This window comes from Nansenia antarctica (genome assembly GCF_963989245.1).
Source record: "Nansenia antarctica genome assembly, chromosome: 1".
Taxonomy (NCBI): Eukaryota; Metazoa; Chordata; class Actinopteri; order Argentiniformes; family Microstomatidae; genus Nansenia; species Nansenia antarctica.
In genome coordinates, this window is record NC_137674.1 from 56,108,640 (window position 1) to 56,135,273 (window position 26,634).

The following is a 26,634-nucleotide window of genomic DNA, read 5'->3' on the forward strand; positions in this document are numbered from 1 at the left end:
AGGAGGGCGGAATACTGACTATTTTATGTACATCTCTATTTTTTTATACAAATGACATGATATATTTATATGAAAAGACTGACGTACCTGCCTGCTACATTTCCTGCTGTATGATGATGAATGCACATTTGCGGTGGCCTGCTGATGCCATCCAACAAACACAAAGCATTACCCTTGAAACGTATTTATATCAGATGTTCTGTTCACCTAACAGGTTCTATTCACCAGTGTATTTATATCAGATGTTCTATTCACCAGATGGTTCTATTCACCAGGGTATTCTTTGGAAAAGGACAACCTGTGGAACCAGATGATGAAAAGGACTATTTCTTTTGTGGATGGACATTCCACTATGAATTTCTGGAGCATTACAAAAGCTTTGTTAGGAGAGAGACTGGCACATACATATTCACTACTCTCACTACCTCTCTAAACCCAAGAGCTCTCACTGTTTAAAGTCCAAGACCATGAACTCAACGCTTCACTTATTTCTATGTTGTAATTGGTCTCTTTCCTTTAATGTTGAAAAAAGAAAATGGTGATTGTCAATCTGTTTAGTGCTGGGGACAATGCCTTTCTGGAGATGTTGAGTCTCAAAGCATTGCTGATAATTCCACATGACTACACTGATGCCTTGTTTAAATCATTCTTAACTGATTGTTGTGGACCATGTTTGTGAAACATTGGATTTTCAATTTGATTGCTCACTTTTCCATTCAAGGGGATATGGCATTTATAATGGGACTGATCAGGATGTTTTGTTGACTATGGAAAATGCATTAATTTGCACATTTAGTAGTGTTTCTCATTGTAGAACTGTACAATTGAATACAATGTATATTTTAGACTTTTAAGATTGTGGTAAATGCAGACACCGTTGTAACCCTCTAAAGAACACAGTGCCTATAATGGAAGACTGGTGATGGTGGAACTACCCACTGGATGCCAGCTTCTGAAAAGGTGACAGCCTATCAAGCTAATTCTCTTTGTTTGTACGTGATTCTTTTTCATGTGATACTCAGTCCTGAGAAGAAGCCATTCTACCAAGCGTGGACTCACACCTGCTCTTGACCGTTACACTCCCCCCGCCAAAGACTGACACTGCAACACATCAACCGTGGATGATGCCTGTGAGGCTGCCTTGCGTGTGTGGTCAAGACTACCCCGTCAGAATGTTGAACATGATCCTGATCCAACACTTGACTCTCTCAATCTTTTTTATTTTTTTTATTTTTATAAATCTTTGTGTGGTTGTACTTTACCCCCAAGAAAATGCAAGTTATGGAACGTGACGAGTCCTGATGGTAGTGAAAGGAGTTGCGCAAGGAAGGATTGTCAGCTACAGTCTCCCCAACAGCTTCAGGAAGCCGTAACTAAAGAGGCGCTGATGGGACATTCTCCTCTCCAACTCTTACTTCTGTCAGACGGATCAAATGGCCAACATGTGTGCTTCAAGGCACTATCCTGCATGGTGTGGGAGAGGGGGAGGGGAACGAGAGATTAGAGCTACTGCCCCTAGCCTCCCAATCACATGGAGGTCCTTGCTTGTGGAAAAGGCTGCACAGATTTTCACAACAGCTGGTATGTGTGTGTCTGTGTGTGCCAAGCTCTGCCCTGAAAGGGGCCCCCTTCTCCTGTCAACCAATGAGAAAGCAGAGGGAGGAGTCACAACCGTCAGTCAGACAGTATGAAAGTGAATAACAAAGGTAAACAGCTCCTCACCGCTCGTTCCTTCACTGTGGTGTGTGTCTCTTCCCTGTTTAGAACCGATGTTTTGCACAAACAGACAACTGTTGTTGTCCGCATCTACTTCAGCTGAAATTTCTCCCCCCAGATTCATCCTCTTCATTATGAATCATGTCTTACTAAACCTCCAACTCCCCAGCACACAAACCCCACCCTTAGGAGTGATGTCGACCAGGGCCATGCCAGCCCACCCTCCCCGTAACATCCCCACTAAACACACCAAGGACACTTATTTATCACACCATCAACATTCTCCACTGGGCTTCTGTTCCAACTGTTGACAACTGTGCATCCGTTGGGCTGGATTTCATCTTTCAACTTTGTAACATTTTGTTTTGTTGTACATATTTGTATTTATACATTTCCTGTGTGATTCTGTTTGTTTATTTTGGATGACGAGGTTGAAATAATATATTGCATTTATTTATGCGACAATGGTCTGGGGTTTTTGTAGCAGAATTTTCCACCCCAATTTACTCCTAATAATAATGTAAAAACACATCTGTAAATATTTGTTTGTGGATTATGAAGAGATTGTTCATCATGAATGAAATATTTTCTGTATGTAACTGGGCCTTCCCACATGGACCAGGCAGGCCAAATGGCAGCTTTCTGACACAGGTTTCAGCCTGGAGCAACTTGGCTTTGTTGTCAACCAACATCTGAAATGAGCAGTACTGAAACATCGCTAACATGTTCAGAATAATACCAGTTTCTGTGGACAACAAAATATCTCCAGATATTAACCATAATTTACAGATTTAGCAGATAAGATCATGGACTATAGGATCTCCCAATTTTAATAAAATGTCCCTCTTGCATTATATCACACCATGTAGACTATGGGTTGCATCTGATGTCAATAGTTGCAAATGCTGGTTTAGTTCCCTCAACAACAACACCACAGTAATGCCACTTAGAACTGTCACAAGTGTTCCTCATACTTATTTTAAATTTGATCACTTCTGTGACCATTTCTTAAAGGCATTTTAACACAATCTACTGAAAATACTTCAAAATGTCCCAAGTGCAATATAAACTCTGCAGCAAGAGTAAATAATTAGTCTACCTTATCTTGTAAAATGAGACCCTCTGTTTGTTGATCTATATTATCACCCATTTTTAATCAAATGTTTCAAAAGTACACAACCATACCTAGCCCTGAACCACACTGGGATGACACTCACTTTTTGAATCAATGATCTATTTAATTTATTTTATTGCTGTCTGGTTCAGTATTTTTGCTCCAACCACAAACTGTGTTCTGTATATAAAGCAAGGTATTTTGACACATTTATATTCTATGCAATACTATTGTAGCAGGTCAGTAAGTCTGATTAAAATTGAGAAAGTAAAACAATGTCTCATGATTTCTCATCTTTGACATATTATTATAATTGTTATATTTATTATAATTGCATATTTTGACATGACATGGTATTATGAATGGTCTTTATTGTCATTGATATAGTACAGGTACCAAACAACGACATTTGGGAGGGGGGGCTCCCCTGGTGCTAGGAAAGAAAAAAAACAAAACAAAAACAAGAAGGGAAATGAGCTGGTTTACATAAATAAAGGCTATGTACACTATCCACTATACTATACTGTACAAATAAAACACTGTGCTGTACTCTATGCTATGCTATACCTATTCTAACATTTCCTATTCTCTGCAACCTTATGTACCCTAGGGTTGTCATATTGCACATAGTGTTATTGCACATTCATTTAAAGTGTCGCAGTTTGCAGTATTAATCCGTTTTAAATCAGGAAATATAGAAAAGCAATATGGCAATTGAGTTTTCTGATGATAAATATTTTAATAGGGCCAACACAAAAGAAGGAAAAACAACCAGAAAGATTTGACAGTGTCAGAAGGAGACTATGTGTAGGGACTCCCCCTAGTGGTTGTTCAGTGGAAATAACCTCAGGGTTGTTTTTTCCTTTTAGTCTTGGAGGAAGCAAGAAGGAGGGGGGGTTGAGGTGAAGAAGTCATTTTAGATTACAGTGAGTGAGTGAGAGAGTGAACTAATTTCGGTTCAAAGTATTTTGTCACTGAATGAGTCCATCTATACAGGTGCATCTCAAGATTCTTTTATTTTATTTTTTTATTTTTTATAATTTAATTCAAAAAGTGAAACTTTTATATATTTTAGATTCATTACACAAAGTGAAATATTTCAAGCCTTTTTTGTTTGAATGTTGATGATTATGGTTTACAGCTCATGAAAATCAAAAATCCAGTATCTCAAAATATAGTATAATACAGAAATGTCGACCTTCTGAAAAGTATGTTCATTTATGCACTCAATACTTGGTTGGGGCTCCTTTTGCACAAATTACTGCATCAATGTGGCGTGGCATGGAGGCAATCAACCTGTGGCAAATGTTGCGTTTAATTTGGAAATCAAGCTCCCAGAGTCTGGAGGAAGAGTGGAGAGGCATAGAATCCAAGTTGATTGAAGTCCAGTGTGAAGTTTGAATTTCATTCAAAAAGTGAAACTTTCATATTTTCTACATTCATTAAACAAAGTGAAATATTTCAAGCCTTTTTTGTTTGAATGTTGATGATTATGGCTTACAGCTCATGAAAATCAAAAATCCAGTATCTCAAAATATAGTATAATACAGAAATGTCGACCTTCTGAAAAGTATGTTCATTTATGCACTCAATACTTGGTTGGGGCTCCTTTTGCACAAATTACTGCATCAATGTGGCGTGGCATGGAGGCAATCAACCTGTGGCAAATGTTGCGTTTAATTTGGAAATCAAGCTCCCCGAGTCTGGAGGAAGAGTGGAGAGGCATAGAATCCAAGTTGATTGAAGTCCAGTGTGAAGTTTGAATTTCATTCAAAAAGTGAAACTTTCATATTTTCTACATTCATTACACATAAAGTGAAATATTTCAAGCCTTTTTTGTTTTAATGTTGATGATTACAGCTGATAGCTCATGAAAATCAAAAATCCAGTATCTCAAAATATTTGAATATTACATAAGAGGATTACAGGATTTATAATACAGAAATTGACCTTATGAAAAGTATGTTCATTTATGCACTCAATTCTCGGGGTCCCTTTTGCACAAATTGCATCAATGCGTTGTGGCATGAAGGCATTCAGCCTGTGGCACTGCTGAGGTGTTATGGAAGCCCAGGGGCCTTATTTATAGAAAGTACTTTGGATCAAATTTTGATCTTACCCGTGTCGTACGCAGAAAACCACGTCAACGTAGTGATTTATACAATTTCAACGTGAGTCAATTTGACCGTGGAAACGATCGTAGCCTATTCATAGCTTTCAGTCACGTGGTTTCTTCCCTAGCAACCACCAACCTGACGGGCAAAAAGTATCATAGCAACATCGCTCAACATGGCTGCATACTATTTAGACCACCTCACTCATGAAGAACTATCAAGATACACGACGGTGATAGGAGTGGAGGATTGACACCATTCAAATAGTGTTGGATTCCCTGTCTTCTACTCTATCCGGACACGTTGGAATTATTTTCCTAACCCCCGGAGAATCAAAGTTATTGACCTGCAAAGGGTGCCTCCTTGACCGGCTTTTCCCGTGAATAACACCGGTTATGGAGGTGGTACACATAAGACTATTATTGCTAAATTCACCATCAGTATACGGTAATTTTGAGCCCTTAACCACCGCGCTGACACCCCGAGAAGATATACTTTTAATATGAAACTCGATCAACCGGGCGTTCACCGGCTGCTGGACGAAACTCCCAACTCCCGCTGTCAGCGAGGCGAGGGAATATTTATATCCGGGAATTCGCTCCTTGCTGTGTCCACGGTGATAGGAGTGGAGGATCGACTCCATTCAAATAGTGTTGGATTCCCTGTCTTCTACTCTATCCGGACACGTTGGAATTATTTTCCTAACCCACGGGAAATCAAAGTTATTAACCCGCAAAAAGTGGGTTTTGCCCGTGGGTTTTGCCCGCAAAAAGTGCCTTTTGCCCGTCAGGTGGGCGTTTCCACTATGCTGTGACGTCACATGAAAGCTATGAATAAGGTGGTCAGCACAGGACCCAGTGATCACACACATCGATAGGCTAATCACTTGGCTTGTGCCCAAACCCTAGTCTACCCCCCCTTGTCGGTCCTAGCCGACAACCCGCTGTAATTAAAATACTAGTATAACACTTATTTATAATATTAACAATTCATAGGCCTAGACAAAGACAACAAAGATAGGTAAACAGATTAAAATGGCAAATAACTTGCCGGTTTTCCAAGACCCCCCCCGGGGTCGGAGCAGTTAACTGCGACCGTCCGAAGTGACTGTAGCGGGTGAGTCTTTGTCTAGGGGAAGACCCTCGGCGGAGCAGGAACACGTTGAGAGTGCGGCGGCTGGCCAAACACAGCTGGGCCACACTCCTGATCAGCCCACGTCCCTAACTAACTTGAAAAACCCCTAAACTCCCCTGTCTAGCTGGCTCTGAACACGGACATGCTCAGAAATGAAGCATCCGTTTTCAGATCCTTCACTAGGTTTTCTGAATTACACGGTCTCCGTCAACAAATTACCAAACCCACTAGGGTGTGTATTTCTACTCAAACCACCATAGATCTCATTCTAACATCGGATGAGTCCAAAATCTCCAAGAGTGGGGTTATTGTATGTGGGCTAAGTGATCATTACATGATCTTTTGCACTCGTAAAAAACATAAACCCAAGGCTGGCGGTCATAAAACTGTAACCACTAGATCCCTTAAATCCTATTCTAGTGAGGCCTACAGGTTGAAAAGGCATGGCTAGGTTTCAAAACCAAATTCCTAAATATTATTGACAGTATAGCCCCCATGAGAACCACCAGGGTTAAAGCCCGATCGGAACCATGGATGAATTCGGACATTCTAAATGCTATGAAAGTCAGAGACCTAAAATGCTCTGAAGTTCAAAAATGCAAATCAAAATTAGTGAAACACTTAAACGAAGATCACAAAACCCACTTTGAGAAAATTAAAAAACAATGCAACAAACTATGCAATCAGGTAATTACCATGACCAAATCTGCTAAGAAAGAATACCTCGATAACAAAATCGAAGAAAACTTAAACAAACCACGTGACCTTTGGAAGCTACTTAATAGCCAACTAGGTTGCAGTCAAAAACTCAAAACCAGGTCTACAAACATCAGCATAAAATCTGGAGATTCTCTCCTTACAGACAAGCTGGATGTGGCTAAGTGCTTAAACACTTTCTTTACAACCATAGCCACTAAATTAGTTAACAATCTACCACCCCACTCAGGGCGTTATGGTGTAGAGCACATCCGTGCGTTCTACAATAAACTGGGTGTACGCAAAGATGATTTTAAACTCTCCATGGTGTCAAACGATGAGGTGTTTAAAAAGCTGGGCGCTCTACACTCAGAAAAGGCCACGGGCCATGACAATATTCCAGCCAGATTTCTAAAAGACTCAGCTGCCTCCATTACCCCAATCATCACCCACATAATAAACCTCTCCATCAAACAGGGACACGTCCCCCTTGACTTTAAAATAGCAAGGGTAACCCCACTGTATAAAAAAGGAAGCAAATTAGACCCAGGCAACTACCGACCTGTTTCTATTCTTAATTCCATCTCGAAACTTATGGAAAAAATAGTTTATGAACAGGTTGATAGGTACCTTACCGAAAAAAATCTGATGTATGAATTTCAATCAGGATTCAGAACATCCCATTCCACTGACACATGCCTTCTCTATTTGAACGACCACATCAACCATGAGGTGGACTCGGGCAAGTACTGCGGCATGGTCATGCTGGACCTCCAGAAGGCCTTCGACACAGTAGATCACCACATATTGTTAGATAAACTGAAAGCAATTGGGTTCGATAGAACATCGGTGAGCTGGATGCAATCCTACTTAGAGGGGAGGGAACAGGTGGTTAGTGTGAACGGAACACTGTCCCCCCCCCTCCCAGTGACCTGCGGCGTTCCACAAGGAAGCATATTGGGACCTTTACTGTTCCTAATATATGTGAATGACATGTCATCAGCATGTGATTGCAATTTGTTCCTGTTCGCGGATGACTCGGCTCTGCTGGTCTCTGACAGGGACATATTGCAGGTGGAAAAAGCGCTAAGCACTGAACTGAGTAGAATCTGCATCTGGCTAGCTGACAATAAACTATCAATACACCTAGGTAAAACTGAACCCATCCTATACGGATCCCCATCTAAACTCAGAAAGGCTGAAAATTTTAAAATAAAAGTGGGTAACATTAATATCACAAGAAAAGAGGATATTACATACCTGGGCTCCATCTTAGAGGCAAATCTTTCCGGAGATAAAATGGCAGCAAAAGTAATCAAAAAAGTGAACCATAGAACTAGATTCTTGTACAGGATATCCTCACTTGTCAGTAAAAACACACTGAGGACCCTATCAGGAGCTCTCATTCAATGTCACTTCGACTATGCCGTAACATCATGGTACTATAGAACCACAAAGGCCCATAAAACAAGACTCCAGACAGCCCAAAATAAACTGGTTAGGCTTCTGCTAGGCCTCAACCCTAGGACACATCTAACCGCTGCTCATTTTTTGAGCCTTGATTGGCTACGAGTAGTTGACAGAGTGCAGCAGCTTGCACTGGGCCTGGTCTTCAAGATACGCTACACCACAAAGACACCCAAGTACCTGTCAACATACTTCCAAAAAGTGAACAACGTCCACACATACAACACCAGAGGAAGCTCCACGAACCACGTTCAACCGCGTTGCACCACAAACAAGGGGTTAAACTCGTTTGCAAACTATGCAGTAAAAATGTGGAACGCCCTTCCTATAATCTTAAAGGAGTGCAAAACACTGCCCACCTTCAAAACCACTCTCAAAAAACATTTACAGGAGGCTGCAATCCGTAACTGGACCCTCTAAATCAAAAATCAGATTAAAAGACCCGAACTACCCACTGTACATATTTTGTGTTTTGTCCCCCGCCCCCACCTGTGGTGTATGTCCCCACCTGTCCTACCCGCTGTACATACCTTATGTTTTGTTGTATTGTTCTTCCCATGATGGATGTATGTTTATCTTGTAGATAGTAATAGTTATTTGTCTGTATTATCTTGTAGATAGTACTAGTTTTTTTTGTCTGTCTTACATGTAACGATGAATTGAGAATCAAGGACCCCAATTGAAATAAGCCAGTGGCTTTCTTGGGTTTTTATCCTTTTAGTTGACCTTGTATGTAATATGTACTTTCATGTACCTACTTCTGCAAATCTTCTAATAAAGTTTTCAATCAATCAAACTCTTCTGTGCCAGGGCCCCTAACTGGTACACGAACACGCCACCCCCCAGGATGAGTGTGAGTCCTGTAACGTGGGTGTGAGACACCCAGACCGCAGCGCACCCGTTCTCCTTGCCTGTCTCCCGGCTCTGAGTTCGCAGGCAAGGCTACAGGTGCAGCCAATTACTAATTAGGGTGAGCTTCCCTAGGCAATCACACTACAGTACTTTCTATAAATGAGGCCCCTGGTAGACGGCTGTGTTGACTATGGACTTGATAAAACACGGTGGATCAACACCAGCAGATGACATGGCACCCCAAATCATCACCAACTGTGGAAACTTCACACTGAACTGGTTGCAATGAAATGCAACATTTGCCACAGGTTGATTGCCTGTATGCCACGCCGCATTGATGCAGTAATTTGTGCAAAAGGAGCCCTGACCAAATATTGAGTGCATAAATGAACATACTTTTCAGAAGGTCGACATTTCTGTATTATACTTTTTAAAAATCTTTTAAATTATTGGTCTCGGGGGGGGACGAGGCGGCGTACAGGGATGAGGTGGAGCAGCTGGGCAAGCTGTGCAAGGTTAACAACCTGCTGCTGAACCAGTCAAAGACCCAGGAAATCATTGTGGACTTCAGGAGGAAAAAATCTGAGGTCCAGCCCCTGCTCGTTGATAGAGGGAGCGTGGAGAGAGTCTCAACTCTCCGATTCCTGGGGGTGCACATACAGGATGACCTGTCCTGGAGGACCAACACAGCAGCCATCATCAAGAAGGCACAACAGCGGCTCTACTTCCTGAGAGTCCTCAGGAAATACCACCTCAAACAGGAGCTGCTTGTGACCTTCTACCGCTGCACAGTGGAGAGCATCCTCACCTACTGCATCTGCGTGTGGTTCTCCAGCTGCACAGCCGCAGAGAGGAAAGCGCTACAGAGAGTCGTGAGATCGGCCCAGAAGATCATCTGCGCCCCCCTCCCCTCTCTGGAAGAGCTGTACAACACATGCTGCCTCAGGAAGGCCTCCAAGATCTCCAGGGACCCATCCCACCCTGGGAACGAACACTTTGTTCGGCTGCCCTCAGGCAGGCGGTTCAGGACCATGTCCGCAAGGACAAATAGACTGAAGCTCAGCTTCTACCCTAGGGCCATTCAGGCCCTGAACACAGCAAAGACCTAGGTTCTAGGCCCTGGACAATCTAGACAATTTGATGGCAGCTACTAGATTGTAATCATAAGTGCAATATTGAAATACAACTGTGAACATTTCAAACCTGCAAACTGCGACACTTTAAATGAATGTGCAATAATACTATGTGCAATATGACAACCCTTGTGTACATAAGGTTCAGAGATAGGAAATGTTAGGATATTTATAGCATAGCATAGAGTACAGCTCAGTGTTTTATTTGTATAGTATAGTAGTATAGTATAGTGGATAGTGTATATAGCCTTTATTTATGTATACCAGCTCTTTTCCCTTCTTGTTTTTAGTATTTTTTTCCTAGCAACAGGGGAGCCCCCCCTCCTAAATTTCGTTGTATGGTACCTGTACTGTATTAATGACAAAGACCATTCATCCATTCATTCATTCATAATATTTTGAGATACTGGATTTTTGATTTTCATGAGCTGTAAGCCATAATCATCAACATTCAAACAAAAAAGGCTTGAAATATTTCACTTCATGTGTAATGAATAAAAAAAAGATATGAAAGTTTCACTTTTTGAATTAAATTACAAACTTTTCCACAATATTCAACTTTTTGGAGATGCACATATAATGAGTCCAATTATTAGATTCAAAGGAGATGCCTCTGTACGCATGACCATGCATTAGTGCTATTACAGTAAGGTAACTAACAAAAGTACATATCCAAACGTAAAGCTGAACACAGAATACCCTAGTCACCACAGGGATGCGATCTCTATTATGCCTTCTGTTCTTCAGGATCCTGCAGATGAAACCGTTTCTGTGACGGCTTTGAACAGAGGAACCCCCTCTGGAGAAGGAAGCCACAGCTGTCTGTTAATTAACGCAGTAAGACAGCATCTGGAAGCCTCCCTCACACTTCCTGTGTGACTGTACACCCTGGAGGGAAGAGCGGAAGCCTCCCTGTTTGTCAAACACTTTACATTCACCTTTGGTCAGGATTTAGGTTCAGGGTTCAGGGTTTAGGTTCAGTTGTATTAATTGTAATACAACTAATTAAAAATGTATTCATTAATTTGTGAAAGTAGGTTTCACTCACAGTGAAATTCAATACTATACTATAATACATTTATAATTATTATTATAATAAAATTCCTCCATTTTGTGCAAGGCATACTCGACAGTCACCTTCTTGTCTGATCGCTGTCAACTCAGCATTAAGCTCCCATGTGAAGGAGATGGGGGAGGCCAGGAGAGCATGAAGGATGATCCAATTTAATAGCCACATGCCAATACATCCACACACCCCCGAGAATGTAGAATGTAAAACTGTGTGGTATGGAGGTAGAGTATGTGCTGCTGTCAGCCACCTGGAAAGCTCTCTCTCTAACACACGAGCACACACACACACACACTCAGCTAATTAGGAGTAGGCATAGTGTTTGAAATGGCTCCCCTCTCTCACTCACACAGCGCTCCGTCTTCTGCCCCCCCCAGGTTCAGTGAGTGGCTGGGGCGGCCCCTCGCTGCTCTCCTCAGGGGGGGACTCAGCGGGGAGCCCGGCATGGCGGAGGGAAGGAAGGGAGGAAGAAAGAGAATCCAGATTGGGAGGGGTACAAATCAGACAGACACAAGACAAGACACAGCCCTGCTTGTCTGAGGTAAAGGAAGGGTCCTGCACCCTGGTAGCTCTGTGACAGCACAACAGAACTGGATGTCTGTGCTCGTAGCCACCAGAAGAATATAACAACAGGTTTTGTTCTATATAAGCTGCCAATTAGTCAGCACATCTGACAGCATACCATTTCCACACATTTGCTTTACCCCTCGCCCTGCAGATACAACAAACCTCAAAATATGCTGAATTGTATTCAAGGCTAATGCAATTGGCCTGTTTACCACCGCCTTCTGAATATTTCATAACTGGCGCAATATGAGAACAATCTGCTACTGGCCAGTGACACCTCAGCTCCCATTGGCTACACATGGGTCCATCTATTTGGCAGTTTCCCTTTTCCTAGACAAGTCAACTCAACTGTGTTTTCATGGCTACAGTTGACAGTTGAAAAATAAAGAACCAAACCGATCATTATTTTTGCAGTGTCCCAAATGAGTGGAGGGAACACAGCCTGGGTGCTGCTGTGAACAGTTTGTCCTGTCTTATAAATCAAAATGACATGTAAGCTCACACCCCCACCTAGTGGACGAATGCAAACCGGCACACCACTTCCATTACAAAACTTTCCTTACAGCCCAAGGCCTTCACACAACCCACACATGCTGCTGTTTATTCAGACTCCTCTGAGATCTCCCTCATACTCCAACAGGGTTGTTGAACGCAAGGACCATTTCTAGAGCAAAAGTACCGCATGGTCTCTTGTATTGTGGTGCGAGTGTACCGCATGGTCTCTTGTATTGTGGTGCGAGTGTACCGCATGGTCTCTTGTATTGTGGTGCAAGTGTACCGCATGGTCTCTTGTATTGTGGTGTGAGTGTACCGCATGGTCTCTTGTATTGTGGTGCAAGTGTAACGCATGGTCTCTTGTATTGTGGTGCAAGTGTACCGCATGGTCTCATGTATTGTGGTGTGAGTGTACCGCATGGTCTCTTGTCTTGTGGTGTGAGTGTACCACATGGTCTCTTGTATTGTGGTGTGAGTGTACCGAATGGTCCCTTGTATTGTGGTGCAAGCATACCGAATGGTCCCTTGTATTGTGGTGCGAGCGTACCTTTGGGTCCCTTGTATTGTGGTGCGAGTGTACCGCATGGTCTCTTGTATTGTGGTGCGAGTGTACATTATGGTCTCTTGTATTGTGGTGCAAGTGTACATTATGGTCACTTGTTTTGTACTCCCTCAGTCAAAAGTCAACATTTGTCAGATGTTTTTATACCTGGAAAGCCTTAACTGTTATTGAAGTAAAAGTGACAAAACCAGAGCAAGACTTGTCAAACAGCACAAACGGAGAGACACCAGAAGCACAACAGATACTCTTTTATTGTCTGTTCAAATTTTTGTTGCTAACAATTCAATAATTACAAAGATTTAAACTGGTGATTTTGTTTAAGAGAAGAAAAAAAAAGCAGTAGTGTTTTGAGGAGAAAAGTCCCATCTTCAGAGAGCTGAAACAGACATCCGGGGAGGAAGGGGTAAGAGGAACGACAAAGATCACTGACACAAAATCAAGAGGATTTCCTTGGACTAAAACAATGTGCAAGTTTAATACAGTGTTTCTGAAAACCCCCTCTGTCACCATTAGACTGCAGAGTTAAAATCACTTCAGTAATTGAGCTGATGTGGTGTAAAACAAAAAACTAAAAAATGGCACTGAAGGCACACAAGAGTGATTAACTGGATATGCCACACATGCCTTTATGTCACGCTTCTGTACAATGAAACGTCTCACACTGGAGGAAGATAAACTATTCACACACCCCCTTGTGGTGGTACGGTGCTATGACCACGCACCCCGCTAAATGCTTCTCACTTTCATGATTGAACGGTTAAAAAATACAAGAGGTTTGTCCAGGGGGTTTCTATATTGAGCAGGTCTTCACGCATACCTATTTTTTTTATTTTTATGTTGCACACGAAAAGCAGCAGCAGCAGCAGCTTGTGAAGGACTCTTAAAAATCCTATGAGTAACGTGGTCCTTTTTGTACTTAAAAGTTAAAACGCATATCAAGAAATTAAGTCTCAGTCTCTTGATATTTTTTTTTATCTTTTCATGTCTGGTGGTGATTTCATTATTTCACCAACTATGCGTTTTCTGGCAAAGATCTATGTTAAAAACATTGAATGTTACAAAGGCTGGAAGATGTAGAGTGATTGCAGGACAAGATGCCAATGGTTTGGCTTTTAACCCCTTGCAGTCTGTTGAATGGCAGATCATCCCAGGGAGCTAGTGTCAGAGATGATGGTGAGTGGTCCTGGAACAGCAGGTTAGGGGCTACAACCAGGCCAGAGGGGCTAGAGAGTGGGTGGGTGGGTTCATGGTCCTTGAAGAAAGTTCACCCCTTTCTCTGTTCCATTTGTGTTCCCCAAAGTTGAAAAACATCTCCATCCAAATACTATACGCTTTAAAAACAACAACAAAAGTAATTTCCTTCTCGTCTTTTTTTCTTCTTTTTCTTTTTAGAAACACAAACGTATACCTATGATCAGGATAGTTCATTATTAATGGGTTTTTTCGTCGACAGTGATCCTGGATTTAAATTCAGCTCATTGCAGCTCTATGTATCGGTAACTTAAACTAAAGTAATTAACTCTTAAAAACTCATAGGAAAAAAATTAATGGCCTGAAAAATTAAGAAAAACAAAACAAGAACAAAACTACTGCGCTTCAAACACACTGGCTGCTTGTCTTTACCCTGTCAGCTAAAGCGGCTCACGCACCCCCCAGCAGGGGGCAGCAGTCTTCACTTGGCAGCTCCTCCAGTCCCAGCCCTCTGGACATGTCAGTCAGGGCTCCCCCGCTCTCTCTCTCCTTTTCTCTCCTCTTTCTAACTCAAAAAGCCAAGCGCACAGGTTCACAAGCATCCAGAGGGAGGAGGGAGAAGAAGGGTTGGGGGCTTGAAATGCCACATTGTCGTCCATCAGGAGGTACGGTGGAGGGGGGATTCTGGGTGGGGGGGGGTGGTGGTTCTTCCACCATGGACCAGTTGAGGTGGGGGGGGGGCAGTTGTCAGTACAGGAATGCTAGTAGTGCCGTCTACCAAGTGACACACTCCCTGAACAATGTGAGGAGGAGGTCAAAAAGAACCGAACATGATTTTGAAACTCAAAATGGGGAATAGGGGTGAAATGGGACACACACACAAAATCTGTTCTTGGCACTTTGCAGTGATACGAGTTCTAGTCATAGAATGTAGGTGCAAGTGAGTGATTAAGCGCACGTATATGCACATGTATTTGTGTGAGTGTATGTGTGAGGAGGGGTGGAAGGAGGAGGTGGGGGGGTGGTCTCCTCGGCTGTCCAGGGTGTGTGAGTGTATGTGTGAGGAGGGGGTCTCCTCAGCCATCCAGGGTGTGCTCCAGCCCGTCCAGGGTCAGCTGGCTGCGGTGGGGGGAGTTGGGGCTGGGAGGGCTGCTGGGGTTGGAGCTGTTGGAGGGGGTGGAGTGCTTAGTGGAGTCCGAGTCAGGCTGGAGGAGAGAGACAGAGAGAGAGATAGAAAGAGAGAGAGCGAGAGAGAGAGATCATCATTAATAATATGATTTTGTTTAGACTTGCTGTATATGTGCTCAACAGTTATGCCAATAACATGTTTGAAATTAACTTTAAAAAAAGGAGATGGAGTGATGATGGAGAGTTGAGGGATAAAGAGCAGGGGAATGAAAGGGATGGAGAGTGGGGTACGGAAAAAGAAGAAAAAGTATCTTTTCCTGGATAGGACGCCTGTCGCCATGAGTGTCGAGACGAGAACAGACAAATAGGTGTAGAGTTGAGTGTAGGTGTCTGAGTGAAGGTGTGTGAGTGATTCAATGAACTAAGCGTGTGTGTGTCTTTTAAAAAAATTAAAATGTTTTACCTCTCTTTCATAGTCCTGGTCTGGGTCGGAGATGTTCCGTGATGACCCTGCTCCTCCAAAATCTGGACCTCCTCAACAAAGAACACGAGGATAGCATTAACACTGTGTACACAGCATGTGGCTGAGTGGGAGAACATTTGGGCTTAAACAAACACTCGTTTGTTGGCTGGATGTGTTCTTGTATGAGACAGAGAAATAATGTGATAAAATGTGTGACAACTACAGTTAAACCAGTGTTAAAACTACAACATGTCTGCATTTATGTGTGTGTGCGTGTAGGTGGTACACAAGCATTTATGTGTGTGTGCGTGTAGGTGGTACACAAGCATTTATGTGTGTGTGCGTGTAGGTGGTACACAAGCATTTATGTGTGTGTGCGTGTAGGTGGTACACAAGCATTTATGTGTGTGTGCGTGTAGGTGGTACACAAGCATTTATGTGTGTGTGCGTGTAGGTGGTACACAAGCATTTATGTGTGTGTGCGTGTAGGTGGTACACAAGCATTTATGTGTGTGTGTGTGTGTAGGTGGTACACAAGCATTGATGTGTGTGTGTGTGTAGGTGGTACACAAGCATTGATGTGTGTGTGTGTGCACTAGTGACTGCTCACCGGAGGCTGTACGAGTGATGTGGGTCTTGCTTCTCTGTTGCCGGGAGATAGTGGAAAGGGGGCGGGGCTTGTCCTTGGCAGAGTCGTCCTGAGAAGAATGCACACTCTGTATGGAGAGAGAATCACACACACACACATATAAACACAAACACACAACAGTGAGACATATAAACACAAACACGACAGTGAGACATATAACACACACACACACACACACACACACACACACACACACACACATCAGTGAGACATAAAACACACACACACAACAGTGAGACATAAAACACACACACACACGCACACACAACAGTGAGACAAAACACACACACACACACAACAGTGAGACAAAACACACACACACACACAACAGTGAGACATAAAACACACACACACACACACACACACACACACACACACACACACACACACACACACTCTGTATGGACAGCAGTCATGAAGAGAGACACACATAAACTAGCGCTGTCAATGTTAACGCGTTAACGCGTTAACGCTTGCAATTCATCTTGAAACCTTAACGTGATATAACTCCAATTAATCCTATTACCAAGTTCTACTGACATGCGTCAAAAACAAACACAGATAACACTGTAGAGGGGTTTCAAGTCAGACTGGGTATACTGGGTTGTAATAATGATGACAGTTGTTGGTTACATTCCTGACTTTGGACCAAAGTGACGAAGGGGCGGGATAAACAAAAATATCACAACAAGATGGCGGCTACTTCACTGGAAATAAGGATATCTCCACTATTTTGTATGAAAAAAACAAAAACTGTTATTTTACTAGCAAGCTACTCTGTTACTAGCATAGACAAGCTACTCTGTTACTAGCATAGACAAGCTGATTTGAAGTGATTTGAACACAATAGACTGACATTCATCCTGAATTCCTGATAATTTCAGACTAGCTTAATTTATCTGTTACCAGCTAAAATATTATAATTCTAATTCTATATTAATTTAATCTTATTCAGAAATCATCAAAACTAAGCTGAGATGTTACAATAAAGTTTCCTGTCATACGTTTCTTTATTCCAACCTCCCACAAATACAAGTAAATACTCGTATTTTAAACTTGTGATTAATCATCACAGCCTATTATTGTGATTTTAAAAAAATATAAAAAAAATATAAACACAAACACACATACACAACAGTGAGACACTCTGTATGGCCAGCAGTCATGGAGCGACAGACCCACAGGACAGTGAGACACAGGTAGGTGGACAGATACACCAGTAGTCATACATGGTCATACATCCATAGCGACAAACACACATGCTCACACACGCTCTCACATGCACACACACACACACACACAAGCTCTCACATGCTCACACACATGTTGACACGGTCACACATACAGACGCTCACTCACTCATACATACATACATAGAAAGATACAACAACGTGACTGCCCAGCACGTATATATTTAGGCTCAGACAACTCAAACATTTGCGGGTATGTTTTCCAAAATTCAATGAGGGAGAATATGGACAGAGAGCTGCCATGTGACTTTTGGGGGCAGCTTAACTGTGAAGTGAGCAGTGTGCTCCTAGTGGAGGAGCCCAGGGGGCGGGGCTAGCCCTGTTGATTTGTCTCAGAACGCTTCTCTCCATTGAACCCTGAGGTAAGCCAGTAAAAGCACTTGGGTTTTCATGACAAATATGTTGATGTCACACAAAGCACAACCACACTGCAGCCAATAATAATAAAAAAATAAAATAGACATGATTTTTTTTCTAAACTGTCAAAATTCTCACTGCACTCGAGCAAATGAAAAAGAAACGGCACAAAACCCAAACTTGGAAAAGGAGGAAGGAGGGAATGGGGGAAAGGAGGAAAAGAAGTAGCTCAATACGCTATACAAGTCCATACATGGTGTGAACATCACTGGAGACACCTGGTCATGTTTAGGGACCGGCCGCTAGCGACAGTGATGAGGGACTGGTGGTGAACGGACAGTGAACTGTAGCCTGTCAGGCCTCAAGGTTGACTAAGTGTTCCAGCTCAATAACGAGTCACTAAATAACTCTCTCTTGCTAGCAATCGTAAACCTGCCGCCTGTCGCCAAAAAGGAGTAGCCGTCTTCAGCTTTGTTGCCTGAAACATGTGATGTAGGGACTTCCATAGCGTGTTGGCACCGTGGGTGAGATAGAAAGGATAGAAAGGATGCAGAGGAGTGGGGGGGGGGAGAGCATCAGGCCTACCCTTCCCAGGGAGGAGGTGGAGGGAGAGGAGGAGGAGGAGGAGAGCTGAGGCAGGCTCTGCTGGGACTGGGAGGAGGAGGGCTCCTTCTGCAGGTAGAGGCCGGCAGACACCGAGCTCATGTGATAGACGTGCTCAAAGTTGCTGGGAGGAGAGATCAGGGCGTGTTGGCGGGAGGATGAGGGGGAGGGGGTGGTGCTCTCACTCTGCTGCCCGGCCACAGAAGGAAAAGAGAGAGAGAGAGAGAGAGGGAGAGGGAGGGAGGGAGCAAAGGACACAGAGGAAAAAAGAGGGGGATAAGGTGAAAGAAGGTGTGGGGGAAGGGGGAAGGTGTCATTCTCGAAAAAAGGGGTGGCAGGAAGGATAAAGCAGTTGGAAAGGAAGAGTGGGGGACATTAGGACGGGTGGGGGGGGGCGGTAGGAGAGCAGTGCTGCTGTGTGATATGGTGTTATTCGGGAGGGGGTGGGGGGTGCTAAAGGGAACCACTGAGTCAGAGAAAGCTTGGTGCCGCCATTTTGGCTCCAGTGGTGACTTGTGTGAAGTGATGATATGAATAAAAACAGCTGTTTACGACTCAGCTTTATCTAGTGGAGCGGAGCAATTTTAGCTTCTGCAAATGTCAGTTTGTCACACAGTTAAATTATTTAAAAACCTGCAATGAGTTGGGTTATCTGGGAACAGCCATTCTGGACCCTGAATCAATTAGGTTTGTCATGGGCAGCCATTTTGGCTCCTGCAAGGTCAGTTAGATTCTGGGTGTCAGCCATTTTGGCTCCTGTGAGGTCAGTTAGTTTCTGGGTGTCAGCCATTTGGGCTCCAGCGGGCAGGCATTACCAGAGGGAGGTCCATGAGGACCTGCATGCCGTCTCCTGGACCCATGTGGGCCACGTGGTTGAAGTTGATGGGGTTGGAGATCATCTTGGAGCGCAGCTCAGGGTCCCGCAGCATCTCCCTGTGAAAGCAGCACGTATGGTTACCATGGTGAGTGTAACATAATGTGGTGAACATGGTGTCAAAAAAGGTCAAGGTCAGGGTTGGGCTCACAAATCTTTACTCACTCACAGTGACAAATTCAATATGTAAATGGTGCTGTAATGACTGCTCATATGCATTAAAAATATAATGTGTGTGTCCTTATTTCAGTGCTGGCCATATTCAATTGTAAATGGCCCATATTTTTTAAATGTTCTCCACCTGCAATCCACTTAGTGAGTTTATTCAGATGGCTGGCACAAGTTGACTACATCTCATCCTCTCACCGTGTGACACTTTTCCCTGTAATGTTACCACGGTGATGCTATTGTTTCCTACGTGTGTGGGTGTAGTTGGAGACAGAGGGAGTGGTCTGAAGTGTGACATCACCTCCTCTGCTGAAGTCTCTCCTCCTCTGGGACTTTGAACAGGAACTTCCTCTTGCTGCGGGTCCTCACCATCAGCTTCTTACTGTTGTCAGATGTCTCTGGGATGGCCAGGTCACCTTCTGCAGAGGGAGGGAGGGAGACATGACAAGGAGGCAGACAACCAGACAGAAAATATAAAACAGGAGTGATTTGTGAGTTTCCGAGTATTTATTTGAGTATTTCTAGGTGTAAAACTATAAGTGGGTGTATTTTGAGTTGTTTTAGTGAGTTTAATAGTGAACATATAGACGGGTTGTTTGTTTGTATATGAGTGAGTGTATTGAATTGTTTGTCAGTAATCTTGTTCTTCAGTAACAGGGAGTGTATGGAGGCTATATGTCAGTAAGCTAGTTCATCAGTAACAGGGAGTGTATGGAGGCTGTATTTCTACCTGCGGAGTTGTTGCTGAAGTAGATGAGGCGAGGCTGCTCTGAGCCCAGCAAGTTCAGACTGCCCTCGATGTTCAGAGGTCGTATCTGAGGAGAGAGACACATGATGAGGAGCTGTGATGTTCAGAGATGTTATCTGAGGAGAGAGACATGATGAGGAGCTGTGTCTGAGAATGAGTGATGAGAAGAGAAGACAGACAAAAGGGAAGGATGGAGGGGAAGAAGGAAGTGTGGCATGACGAGATAATGGAAGGAGAGATGAATATGGATTCAATGGAAAGGAAAAAGAGCTGGAGAAGAGAGTGAGAGGAAACATGGACACAGATTCAATTGGACAAATAGATGAAAGGAAGATAAGGGGGTGAAGAGAAGGAAAGGCGAAATGAGAGATCTGGGTAGAAGAAAAAAAGGAACAAGGAAGCAAAAATAGAAAATGACATGAGAGAAGAGGGGAGAAAGAGAGAGCCTGAGCAGATCTTACAAGTAAAGAGCCTGACACAGATTGAGAAGAAAAAAGAAGAGAAGATTGGAAGAGAAGGGAGACCAGAGATTGAGGAAGAGAGAGAGAAAGCTATTAATATAAAAGTTGAGGAGATGCAAACTGGAAAAGACGAGGGAGAAAGAGGAGAAAAACACACGGGGAAGACATGGAAAAAGAAGCACGATCAGGAAAAACTACAGCGAAAATGACTGAAAGAAGCGAAAATGACTGAAAGAAGTGAAAATTACTGAAAGAAGCGATATTGACGTCAGTTCAACTGTGACAGCAGCTGGTTAAACCGGGGGCAACCACCAAATGTTTAGACTTTTATTCAGAAAAATGTACATAAATTCCAACATTGTTGAAAATCAATGACACACTCGCTAGTCAAGCCAAAATATTGCAATGCAATGTGAGTAATCCCCCCTACCACCTAGTTTGTGTAGAATAGTGTACTGCGATGTTTTGGCTTGACTAGCGAGTGTCATTGATTTTCAACAACGTTGACATTTATTTACATTTTTCTGAAAAATAATTTTTGGATTGGTTGGCGACTTGGTTTCACCAGCTACTGTCACAATTGTCAAAACAGAACCAAAAGTCAATGAGGAAAATGACGCTGCTGAGAGGAAGTGATGTAGAAGGGACAACGAGAGTATTCGAGCAAATCAAAAGAATAAAGAGTGGAATGAGGAGAAGAAGTTGGATCTTGAGGAAGATGAAGAATAGACAGTGCTCTGAGGGAGACAAAAGGAAAATATGTTTTTCGAGGAAATTAACATGGTGGCACAAAGGTAAGAACAAGAATAGGTTCCATTAACCCATGGTAATCCTGTTAGTTGATAGATTGCGTATCAACCAATGTTGGCATGAATGGATGCTTTCACTAATATACACTTGTCCCCTCCCTCTAAGATGGGCTTTGTGTCGAAAACAGGCTCAGCTAGCTCAGCTCAGTCCTGACACTCCTCCACAGACTCACTGACTCTCTTCCACTGATTCTCCTCAACAGACTCACCTCCACTGATTCTCCTCCACAGACTCACCTCCACTGATTCTCCTCCACAGACTCACCTCCACTGACTCAGTGACTCACCTCCACTGATTCTCCTCCACAGACTCACCTCCACTGACTCAGTGACTCACCTCCACTGATTCTCCTCCACTGATTCTCCTCCACAGACTCACCTCCACTGATTCTCCTCCACTGACTCACCTCCACTGATTCTCCTCCACTGACTCACCTGCACTGATTCACCTCCATTGACTGACTCACCACTGACCAAAACATTGTTTTTTGTAGGACCAATCAACACCCCCGAGCTGTTGAGGGGAAATAAGTTGATGTGCACTCTTATTACCCATAAACAGGTCTCACACACACACACACACACACACACACACGCTTACCTTCCTCAGTGAAATGGTCTGGACCCACTCTGTTGTGTGGATATCAAACACATCGACACCGTACTCACTGTAGACCGTCAGGTAGGAGGCGTTGGAGCCTGAGGGACCACAGGAGAGAACACACACACATGGTGAGGACACACACACACACACACAGTGAGGACACACACACAGTCGGTGAGGACACACGCACACACACAGTGAGGACACACGCACACACACAGTGAGGACACACACACGGTGAGGACACACGCACACACACAGTGAGGACACACGCACACACACAGTGAGGACACACACACACACACATACGGTGAACACGCACACACACATGGTGAGGACACACACACACACACACACAAACACTTATTGGGTCATGTGAAAATATTAGGGGTGTAACGGATCACCTAACTCACGGATCGGATCGTGTCACGGTTTTTGAGTCACGGATCGGATACATTTTCGGATCAACACAAAACATTTTAATTTTTATAAAAACTTTATTCTGTAAAAACACCACTTTTATTATGTGAAAAACCAACAACATTCAAGATGTCAAAACTGGTCATATATATATATAAATAACACATTCTACACTCAAACATTACATATTATACTGAAATACACATTCAACTTAAATGATGCCATATGAGAGAGGGAGGCGCCTGGTTGCAGCAGTGAATCACTGGGCTCTTTATAGCAGACGAATAAACATGTTTTATGCCACTTTTAACTAAATAATAAAGTGAACCCTTATTTTGAACATGGTATGAAAAAAATGCCTACATTATCAGAAGTTGTCGAGCTACCTTTTTCGTGATGTGCCAAGCCAACGGTTCATGTATATATATATATATATATATATATATATATATATATATATATATATATATATACACACACACACACGTATATATATACACATATATATACATAACATATTCTACACTCAAACATTAGGCTACACACATTCAACTTAAATGATGCAGTAGGAGAGAGGGAGGAGGCACCTGGTTGCAGCAGTGAATCACTGGGCTCTTTAAAGCAGACAAATAAACATGTTTTATGCCACGTTTAACTAAATAATAAAGTGAAACCTTACTTTAAACATGGTATGAAAAAAATGGCTACATTATCAGAAGTTGTCACGCTGCCTTTTTCATGCCTCCCGTCAACACACCAGGGTGATGTCGCGGCAAATGTGTGGCCATGCTCGTACGACTTTCTCGTTGCACAACGCTTAAACACCGTAACTTTTTTATCGACCACACTTTGTCCGTCATTGTTATAATTGACAGAGAAGCCAAAGTGCTCCCATACATGGGATTTAAATGACGAGGGAGGCATTGAGTTCTTCTCTGTCGCCAACATTAGCAGCACTAGAGAGTACTCTACTTGCCATGATACACTTGGGCCGCGTTCGTAAATTTGCTCTGAGAGCGCCGGAGAGCACACTGGGTCTGACGTCATAAAGGGACTAAGTAATTTGATTGGACATGAGGCGTTCCATGAATGCTGATCAGATTCCAGAGGGAATTTACGAACGCAGCCTTGTTGTTCTGGATTTCCTTTTTCACGATCAACCTATCATTGCGCTTTAGAGTAAAACAAAGCATGCAACTGTCGCGTCTATCTTTTCATGGCAACTCTACATTGTGATTTACAAGGGATATTAAGTAATATTAAGTAATATTATTACTTGGTTACATTTTGCAATTGATCCGCGGTACACATGCGTGCCGAACCGTGGGGGGCGATCCGTTACACCCCTACCACAGACACAACACCACCAGACACACAACACCACCACAGACACAACACAACACCACAGACACAACACCACCACAGACACACAACACCACCACAGACACAACACCACCACAGACACAACACCACCAGACACACAACACCACCACAGACACAAAACATTCCACGTACTGCAGGCGAGCGGCGTGGCTGGCCACATGAGCTCCTGGGCCCGGGAGCGGCGGCCCTGGGGGTCTACGTAGATGCCCAGCTGGCTGAAGCAGAGCAGCAGCTCGGCGTTCCCCACCTCCAGGGCATGCAGGGCGTCCAGGGGCTGCTGGGCCAGGAAGGCCAGGGAGGGGTCCCCGGGGCTCACCAGGCTGACGGGGGACGACTCCCCCTGCAGGGCCAGCAGGGCGAAGCCTGACGGGTAGCCCACACACAGGCGCTCCCGCACCATGCCCAGCCACTGGGCCACGCCAGGCGCCTGCACCTCCCACAGCTTGCGGTGGTGGGGCTTGGCCCTGGTGATCTCATAGCACAGCACCTGGGCACCCGGGAGACAGAGAGAGAGAGAGAGAGAGAGAGAGAGAGAGAGAGAGAGAGAGAGAGAGAGAGAGAGAGAGAGAGAGAGAGAGAGAGAGAGAGAGAGAGAGAGAGAGAGAGAGAGAGAGAGAGAGAGAGAGAGAGAGAGAGAGAGAGAGAGAGAGAGAGAGAGAGAGAGAGAGAGAGAGAGAGAGAGAGAGAGAGAGAGAGAGAGAGAGAGAGAGAGAGAGAGAGAGAGAGAGAGAGAGAGAGGCGAAGACAGCAGGTGAGACAATTTTACATTTACATTTACATTTTTGGCATTTAGCAGACGCCTTATTGCAAAGCGACTTACAATCAATACATTTGAATACTAAGCATGTGAATCAGCAGTCCACCATTCATTGCAGGAAGAGTACTCTAGCTCGGGCCCGGGGCCACTGATAGAAGGAAAAACCTTCTCCCTATTATCGCCTTCTACTAAAACTTTAAAAAAAAAATATTACTGGAGAAACTGAGAAACAGTACAAGGGGGGCAATAGAACTTCTTAGGGACACAGTAGAGGGGAAAGCGGGTGTCTTTAGGAGACGTAGTGGTGAGGGTCAGAAGATGTCTCAGGAGGATCAGTTAAGCTGGAACCTGAAGAGATGGGTCTTCAGTCTACGACGGAAGATGGGTAGTGACTCTGCCGTTCTGACAGCCGTGGGGAGCTCATTCCACCAGCGGGGAGCCAGTGTTGTGAAGAGACGTGATCGGGCAGCCCGACTGCTGTGTAGAGGAGGTGGGGCCAGTCGGCCAGCCGAGGTGGAGGAGCGGAGTGAGCGGGCAGGGGTTTGGGGGGTTACCATTTCCTTCAGGTAGGCAGGGGCTGTCCCTTTAGCTGCCTGGTATGCAAGCACCAGGGTCTTGAATCTGATGCGAGCTGCTATCGGGAGCCAGTGCAGGGTGCGAAGGAGAGGGGTGACATGCGAGTATTTGGGGAGGTTGAATACCAGCCGGGCAGCAGCATTCTGGATGAGCTGCAGAGGTCTAATGGCTGAAGCGGGGAGCCCAGCCAGGAGTACATTGCAGTAATCCAGGCAGGAGATGACCAGTGCCTGGGTCAAGAGTTGCGCTGCCTCTCTGGTAAGGAATGGTCGTATCCTTCTGATGTTGTAGAGGAAGAATCTGCAGGAGCGAGCCGTTGCTCCGCACAGGATAGTCGGTTATCCAGGATCACTCCAAGGTTCTTGGCTGTCAGGGAGGGGGTTACAGTAGAGTTCTCCACTGTGATGGAGAAGTCTTGGAGAGGGCAGGCTTTCCCGGGGATGAAGAGGAGCTCGGTCTTGTTAAGATTGAGCTTGAGATGGTGGTCAGCCATCCAAGTTGAAATGTCAGCGAGACATGCTGAGATACGGGTTGCCACGTGTACATCAGACGGGGGGAAGGACAGGAAGAGTTGAGTGTCGTCTGCGTAGCTGTGGTAGGAGAGCCCAGTGAAACTCCAGTGAATGAGCCCAATGAACTCCAGTGAAAAATGCAGAAAATTATGGCCACAGCAACATAGGTTCGATTTACCCTTTTAAACCTAAACAGTACATTGAGAAGGTCTGGGTCTGACTGGGTTCTGCATGTAGGTACCCTCCTCCATTAACACTAGGAAAGCCGTGAGGTGTCATAGGGCACCAGTGAGTAAAAACAAAAATTCTACCTTTGCACTCGATCAAATGTCAGGACCCTCCTTTCATGACTTTTCCTAGATATGTGCGTTCTACCACCCAGCATCTTTACATTTTCAAAATCTAGTTAGTATAAAGCGATTTTGCAGTATTTCTGTGTGTGTCTGTGTATTTGCCTTGGTATTCGGCTGCCATCTTTTTCTCCAAGGCTGCTATTCTCTTTTATATCAGCAGAGGTATAAGGGGACACACACTGTGCTCAAACTTCAGGCTTCAGTGCTGAATTAGATACAGTGGATAAGACTGATAAGTATGTAACATAATGTGTTTATATATAGGCTATATATAGCAATAGGGATACATAAGATATGTATATGTACAGACGGTTATATAAATGATAAACTGTACAGTATGTCTCCTAATCCCTTCAGATTTGTTGGAGCTGAGGCTTTTTTTTCACAGCGGGTTTACCCAAGTTCCATG

General features: G+C 43.9%; 1 protein-coding gene across 1 annotated transcript in view; it reads right to left on the bottom strand.

The window, feature by feature from the left end:
* Positions 1-13,164: 13,164 nt before the first annotated feature.
* Positions 13,165-26,634, bottom strand: part of cdc42bpb (CDC42 binding protein kinase beta (DMPK-like)) — a 117,589-nt gene continuing 104,119 nt past the window's right edge. The window contains exons 31-38 of the mRNA XM_080545671.1: positions 24,160-24,514; positions 22,222-22,319; positions 20,333-20,417; positions 19,904-20,021; positions 19,376-19,493; positions 16,312-16,417; positions 15,702-15,769; positions 13,165-15,315 (exon numbers count right to left, since the gene is read on the bottom strand). Of these exons, the coding sequence (XP_080401797.1) occupies positions 15,187-15,315; positions 15,702-15,769; positions 16,312-16,417; positions 19,376-19,493; positions 19,904-20,021; positions 20,333-20,417; positions 22,222-22,319; positions 24,160-24,514 (1,077 nt within the window). The 3' untranslated portion in view covers positions 13,165-15,186. The remainder of the gene's footprint in view (positions 15,316-15,701; positions 15,770-16,311; positions 16,418-19,375; positions 19,494-19,903; positions 20,022-20,332; positions 20,418-22,221; positions 22,320-24,159; positions 24,515-26,634) is intronic.